The 7,482-nt window shown below is 53.6% G+C and overlaps 1 protein-coding gene across 1 annotated transcript in view; it reads left to right on the top strand.

Annotated features, from left to right (window-relative positions):
- The first annotated feature begins 5,470 nt into the window (after positions 1–5,470).
- The window catches only part of TMEM51 (transmembrane protein 51), a 3,074-nt gene continuing 1,062 nt past the window's right edge, over positions 5,471–7,482 (top strand). The window contains exons 1-2 of the mRNA XM_005427493.2: positions 5,471–5,897; positions 7,064–7,118. Coding sequence (XP_005427550.1) covers positions 5,560–5,897; positions 7,064–7,118 — 393 coding nt within the window. The 5' untranslated portion in view covers positions 5,471–5,559. The remainder of the gene's footprint in view (positions 5,898–7,063; positions 7,119–7,482) is intronic.

Genomic DNA, 7,482 nt, shown 5'->3' with positions numbered 1-7,482 from the left:
CCTGCCTGGTTTAGCAGAGCTGGGCCTGGGAGCATTAGTGTGGCAGTTGGTCCCAGTGCCAGTCGCAGAGGCTGGAGCAGGAAAAGCCCCAGGACAGTGTTTACACAGCAACCAGGACACAGCCAGGGCTCACTGACCTGCCCAGAGCAGTGCCAGCGTGGCCTGGGTGGCCACGGCAGCATTGTCCCCAGGAACAAATGGCAATGTCCTCAAACACAAATGTAAAAGGACTCCCTGTCCATTGCCACTGCAGCAGGCACTGCTTGGGTGGATATAATGGAATTATGGGGAGAAGCAGTCTGGGAGGCAGTTTCTTGTATCTCAGTGACAAAGGCCAAGGTGGTGGCTGCTGCACAGTCCTGATTGCAGCTCTGCAGTTTGGCTACCGTGCCCTGTGTGATCTGTGCCACTTCAGAAACCCTTGGCGGCTGTGCCCACAATTCCCAGGGACGCAGCAGAGGCAGGTGCACATGGCTTGGGAATGGTCAGGCACAGCTTTGTGGAAATGGGGTGTTTTGTGGGTCACTGTTGTTCTGCTGTGGAGGCCACGGCCAGCAGGGTGGATTGCAGCAATCTGAGCCTGGGAATGGGCTTTGCCCTTGTTTTGCAGGAAGTGGCAGAGCTGGGGGCCCTGGGCTCCCTCTGGAGCAGGAGAGCCTTGGGCAAGGTTTGAGGAAAACATCACTGTTCCCCCAGTGCTGCCTACAAGGTACTGGGGAGGGGTTGTTAAAAATTAAATTTAAGAAAGAGGGTAAAATAACTCTTAAGTGTCTGTAGGGAATGCTGTGGGCAATGGAGATGTGGATGTGTTCTTGTGTGCTCTAGACAGGAAGTGTAAGCAAAATGTGGAAAAGCCCTGATAGTCTGTGTGGGGCTGTCCCTGCAGATTCCTATTCCCTCGTGAGATGCTCTAAAATGGGTTGGGATTTGTCCAAAAGATCAGAAATTGCCTAAATCAGCAGCAGTGCTTCTTTTTGTGACTCAGCTGGATTTCTCTGGCTATTCCCTGCATCCCCTGGGCTGCAGCTGGCCAGCAACATCCCTGTTCCTGGGCAGGGCTAACAGGGGCAGCAAGAAGGGACAAAAAGAGAGAAACCATGGCAGGGAGCTGGAAGTAGATGGTCTTTAAGATCCCTTCCAAACCCAAACATGCTGAGACTCTGTGAAAATACCTCCCAAGTCCTGACCTGTTGCTTTTTAGAGCCCCACATGGAGTTTTGTGTTCCTGGTGGGTTGAACGCCTGTGTAACACACCAGGCTGTGGCCATTGCAGGAACAAGCTCCTGGAGATGTGCCTGGCCAGCAATTAGCAGGGAAGGAGGTTAATGAGCAGGTTCTCTGGGTGGAAGCATGAAGATGAAGGTAGAGCCTTGTAATCTAACAGAGAGGAGACTGGAATCTTCAGATGGTTGGGGAACGGGTTTATTTTCCCCCAGAATTTTCCAGAACATTAGCTGTGTGACTGGTGATGGAGTCACAGGCTGGGTTTTGGAGGCAGCTCTGAGGGGCTGTGTCACTCCGGGGAGTGAGGAAGCCCTGGAGCTCATCCCATGTCTGGTGACTGCGTGGGGGTTCGACCTGTTCCCTGGACTGCAGCCTCACCTCCCGTGATCCTGTGACAAAGGTGCTGCTGCTGGAGCGTGAGCGGGAAGGTGATGTCATGGCAGGGAAAAATCCAAAGGTTGTGGAGGGCAGAGGAGCGTGGGCGCTGTGAGGGCAGCAGGGGGTGTCGGGCTTCCTCGTGAGTCACCAGCAGGGCCACAGCTCCTCCCGGGGCGCCGGGATGGGGAACACGATCCGGGCTGACCCTGTCGGGGGGTCTGGGTCCCATGGAGGGAAAACTGTTCCTGCTGCTGCTCCACCTGGCAGCCCGTGCCAAAGCCTTCGGGGCATGTGGTGCTGAGAACGGGCTTATCCCGAACCTTCCCGTGCCCAATTAACACTTGAAGATGTTGCAAGAGCATCCCGGAAGGGCTCGGCAGCTGCAGGAGCAGGGCAGAGGTGCGGGAAGGCCGGAGGAGGTGTGCATGCCCCCGGGCTGGTGCTGGAGGAGTTTAATGGTTTGGAGATCCTGGTGTAAATCATTGCCAGGGCAGGGCACGAGCAGGGAATGGGATGGACAGGGTCTGGTTTGCAAGGAAAAGGGAAGGGGGCTCTAGGGGCTGAAAAACTCGGGCATTGCTCACCAGCCTGATGGGGGGACAAACTTTTTACAGGGCCTGCTGTGAAAGGACAAGGGAAGGTAATTTTAAAGTCAAAGAAGGATAGTTTGGACTGGATATTTAGGAAGAAATTCTTCCCTGTGAGGGTGGTGAGGCTCTGGCACAGGGTGCCCAGAGAAGCTGTGGCTGCCCCATCCATAGGAGTATTCAAGGCCAGGTTGGATGGAGCTTGGAGCAACCTGGGATAGTGGAAGCTGTCCCTGCCCATGGCAGAGAGGATGAGATGATCTTTAAGGTCCCTCCAACCCAAACCATTCTGTGGTGCTGGGATGAGGTTCCAGACAGTGCTGGAGCTGAGGCAGAGCCAGCAGCAGCTCCCTTCCCGGGATACTGACGTCAGGGCACTGTTGGAGCAGCGATAGGAACAGCTCTGGGAAGCCAGGAGAGCAGCTAATTCAATGGAGACATAGACTGGAATAGCAAGTCTCCTGCTTTAATCTGATTGCTGGGCTGATGGGTAGCACTGCAATGGATCTGTAAAAAACTTCCAGGCACAGGGGTGACGTAGGAGCTGAAATCCTGCCCAGTTCCAGGACTGAGGTGCCTGAGGGGAGGCACAGAGGCGGTGAGCAGGCACAGAGATTTAGATGCCATGGGTGGATGTGACCAGCCATGTGTGTTCTGTGCCCACCGTGGGTGCAGTGCGATTTTCCTGCCCCGAGGCCATCACAGCTGTTCTCAAGTGAAGTCTTGGCTGGCTGATGTGTTTGTGGCAAGGATGGGAGCTCAGCTGGATCATCAGGTGAGGGGAAAACTCCACAGGGCTCAAGCAGAGAGCAAAACCTTTGTGTGGGAGGGCAGAGGGCAGTGCTGGTACCACCAGTGGCAGGATTGGAAACGCTTGGGTGGGAGGATGGCTCTTGGGATGCAGGTGAGGACATTTTGGGTGCAGTGCTTTCCACATCCTCAACAGCTGCTCACTAGGATGGAATTAAAGCTGGGCTCAGTGGGTTCCTTCCCCCAGGAGCACAGAGAACAGGAACCTGTGCTGGAGCTGGCATGGCAGGGAGTGATGGGCTTGTCCCTGCCTGCCTCTGGCAGCTCCCACTGGGCTGGGATCAGCAGCTCCTGGGTGTCCCAGAACCCCAGAAACCCATGGGAGAAAAGACTTTACCCTGCCCAGAGCCATGTGGGGCCAGGGCTGTGTGCAGAGGGGCTGGGACACCCCTCTGGGAGTCTCCCCGGCCGTGCTGGGGCACAGGCAGGGAAGTTCCTCCTCTCTGCAGATTCCTCCTCTCCAGGCTCGCGTGCGTGTCTTTTCCTGCTGCAGCCACTCTGATTTCTGGGAGTGCTGTTTTATTCTGGCCCTTGACCCTGCAAACTGGGCGTGCACTCAAGCTAAACAAGCAAATGTGAAACTTCTGAGCTCAGGAGGGTTGAGCTGAAGGGTGTGAGGGGGTGTGTGGATATAGCACCACTGACAGCACAGGCCACAGCCACCTCCAGCCCAGCCTGGCATAAAGAAGCCAGGGAGGGAAGGAGAGATCCCTGACATGGCACATCCATAAACCTGCACGGCTCACTGGGCTGGAGATGGGGCAGTTCTGCTGTGAGGATGCAAGCTGCCCACCCATGGGTCACTGGACCAGAGGCCAGGGAGGCAAGCGGGCAGGAAATGTGGCTCTGTGTGTTTATTTTTGGAAATCGAGCGCATTTGGTCCTGGTGACTTGGAGAACAGTCAGAGGAGGAGTTCCCAGCCGTGGCCTGGCTGGTTGGGAGTGTTCTGCTCGACATCCCTGAGGGATGCAGCTGGGGCACTCAGCACCAGTGTGTGCTGCTCCAGGGAGGGTGAGAGCCAGCCTGGAGTGAGCCTGGGCCCTACCAAGGGCTCACCATCCCGGCAGCCCTTGCCAGCAGCAGCCAGGGGAAACCTCGGGGTTGAGCTGGCTGGGAGGGAGGCAGTTTTGGTTTCTGTTCTCTGGGCAGGAAGGCGTTCCAGGGCAGGCAGCCAGTGCCGTGAGGAGCCCTGCTCCCTCCAAAACAGGGGGAGAGGAGAAGCTGTTCAGCTAGAGGGGTGTTTCTGAGCACTTCCAGGTTGGTTTGCGTTGACAACAGCTCTTGAAATCGATTTTGATGGCCTTCTTTTGGTGCTGTGAAGCTGTCAGTTATTACACTCCTAAGGACAGGCAACCTAAGCCCTTAGCAAATATCAGTGATTGGATTGCTTTCAAAGGTTGGTGGATATTACAGCTGAGAAAGTAGAGAAGGATGGGGATGAGGAAGGATCCAGGAAGGATCTACCCTGCTCTATCCTGACATGAACTCCTCAGCTTGAGGAGAGATGACTGAGATTTGTGAGATGGTCAGGTTCAGGGAGTGGTGCTTGGGGTGATGGGTGGTTTGTTAGGTGGGGGTTTATTGATACCAATGACAGGAGTTTAGGTGGGATGATTAAGGAGAAGGTGAGTCGTGAATAAGCATGATAAAAAATCAGGGGCTGGGGTTTAGGTGAGGCACACCATTAAGGAGGGGGAGAGCCCTCTTTCTTTAGCTTAAAAGGCTAATGCTGGTGTGACCGTGTTCACAGGGGTCCAAGGAAGAGGGAAGAGATGAGGATCTGACTCCATGTTTCAGAAGGCTTGATTTATTATTTTATTATGTATATTATATTAAAACTATACTAAGAAATAGAAGAAAGGATTTAATCAGAAGGCTGGCTAAGAATAGAAAAAGAAAGAATGAATAACAAAGGCTTGTGTCTGGGACAGAGTCTGAGCCAGCTGACTGTAATTGGGCATTAATTAGAAACAACCAACATGGGCCAATCACATATCCTCCTTTTGCATTCCACAGCAGCAGATAATCATTGGTTACATTTTGTTCCTGAGGCCTCTCAGCTTCTCAGGAGGAAAAATCCTAAGGAAAGGATTTTTCATAAAAGATGTCTGTGACATGCTGGCTCATAGCTTCTTAATGATTAGGATGATGCTAGGGAGGATCAGCTTGAGATTCCAGTGTCAGGTGGATAAGCTGGTGCGAGGTGGCTGCAGAGCCTTTGCTGTGTGCCATGCACTCACCACTCTCGTGTGGAGGAGTTTTGGACCAAGGTGATGTGGGATGGGAGAGTGCCTTGTTGTGTTATTATGAGCATGTATAGGGTGTATGAGGCGGTGAGTAGGATTGGGGCTCCTGTTAGGATAATCGTGAAGGCGGATCAGTTGAAAAGTGCAATTACAATAGTTAGTTCTGCTATGAGGTTTGTTGGTGATGGAGTGGTGATGGAGTCACACCCTGGTTTTTTCCCCTGTGCCCCCAGAGCTCTCATGCCAGCAGGGCTGCAGCCCCCGTGCCCCGAGCCATGCGGTGACAGTGACGTGGGCACAGCCCCCCGCAGCCATGGCCCAGTCCCGGGCCAACGGCTCCCACTACGCCCTGACGGCCATCGGGCTGGGCATGCTGGTGCTGGGCATCATCATGGCCGTGTGGAACCTGGTGCCCGGCTTCGGCCCCCCCGACAAACCCGGCAGCAACAGCAGCAAACCCGACCGTGGCTCCGGCGGCATCCTCAAGAGCAAAACCTTCTCGGTGGCCTACGTGCTGGTGGGGGCCGGGCTGCTGCTGCTCCTGCTTTCCCTGTGCCTCAACGTCCGCGACAAGAAGAGGCAGAGCGAGGAGCTCTCCATCGCTCACGTGCAGCGCCAGGTGTCTGCGGAGCCCTCGCAGCAGGAGGACAGGTGAGGAGGGGTTTGGGGACAAAGGGAGAGGGATTGGGGGTGGGAATGAAGCCAAGGGATGTTGTTACTCAGGAGGATCTGGAGTGTCACTCTGATTTTCTAAGATTTTCTAAGCCTTCTGATGTTTACATTCTTGTAGTGAACTTTCTCACACACTTTCTGTAAATAACTCATTGTTTTGCATTCTTTTATAGAAGAAGAGAAAATTGATAGATTGTTGGTTTGTCCAGTGCCATTGGAGAGGTGGCACTGTCACCCTCCAACCGCTGTCACTCTTAGAAAACTATAAATGTTAGAGTCAGAAAAGAAACTTCCCTTGTTTCTTCACCTTGAGAGCAGCAGTGTGCGCTTGTGTTCTTTCGTGTCCCATAGCGACATCGGAGGAAGGCAGCGTGTGCTGAAATAAGGAAGCACAGACCATAGTTAGGGGTTTTGGTGTGTCCTGGAGATGGGAAAGGAATGAGCCCAGCTGCATTTCTGCAGCTGTGAGCCCTGTTGGTGTGTGAGGTGGGGTCTAGGCAGAGCTGAGGCCAGGGCAGCGCTGGGAGAGGTGCCACTCCTGGCTGGGCTGGCACACAGGAGCGAGCTGAGGGAGTCTGAGCAGGATCCTGGGTGACACAGAGAGCAGGAGGCACAGAGAGCGGCCAGATGGCATATAATGGAGAAGGGCAAAAACTATTTCTGGTGGGGTGGGGTGGTTTTATTCTTCCCTCTCCATCCCCTTCCCAAATGAAGCTGTGCTACCCAGACGTAACTCATAACGCAGGAGAGGGGCTGGCTCTGCCTGGCTGGGTGCAGCCAAGGTGCCCAAGAGCCTTGGAGCCTGGCCTTGGAGTTTAGACCTGGTGAAAGTCTGCAGGGCTCAGCTGTTTGCTCAGGGAGTTTTGTGGGGCAGAGCAAAGGCTGCTGCCACAGCAGGCACAGGCTGGACAAACACAGGCACGGGGGAAGTGCTCCCTGTGCAGAGAGAGGCAGGGGAGCACTGAGACAGTGTGGGGTGCAGGGGGACAGGAGGGGACAATGGCTCTGCTGGCTCTGGTCAGGGTCTGACGAGAGATCATCAGAGAAAACTGATTTTTTATATTTAATTGGAGAAAACTGATTTTTTATGTTTAATTGGAAAGTTAAGTTCAGAATGCCAAAGAAATGGCAAATATTGTGTGCAGGTACCTGTGCCTAGATGGTGGCACAGAGTTGAATCTCTTTGCAGAAAAACCCAAGGTACCCAACCCATAAGACATCAACAAAGACAGAGGGCTGATGTCCTTTTCTAACATATTTTGACTGATTTTTGTGAGTGGAGGAGAGGAGAGAAACTGATGTTCTCTTGAGAGAAGAAATCACTGCTGGGCAACAGAGAAGGGTCTGTGGGCAGAGAAAGTGATGATCAAATGTGGCCATAAGTCACAAGAAAATAAAATCTGTCTGAACTTGGCTGGGGTCACTATTTATTCTGTCAAGCAAAAGGAAACTGGAATATAATGGAGAAGGGCAAAAACTATTTCTGGTGGGGTGGGGTGGTTTTATTCTTCCCTCCCCATCCCTTTCCCAAATGTAGCTGTGCTACCCAGACTTAACTCTTTCC

The sequence above is a fragment of the Geospiza fortis genome, unplaced genomic scaffold (assembly GCF_000277835.1).
Source record: "Geospiza fortis unplaced genomic scaffold, GeoFor_1.0 scaffold132, whole genome shotgun sequence".
NCBI lineage: Eukaryota > Metazoa > Chordata > Aves > Passeriformes > Thraupidae > Geospiza > Geospiza fortis.
The sequence above is the reverse complement of the archived record's forward strand: the minus strand, read 5'-3'. Positions and strand labels throughout refer to the sequence as shown.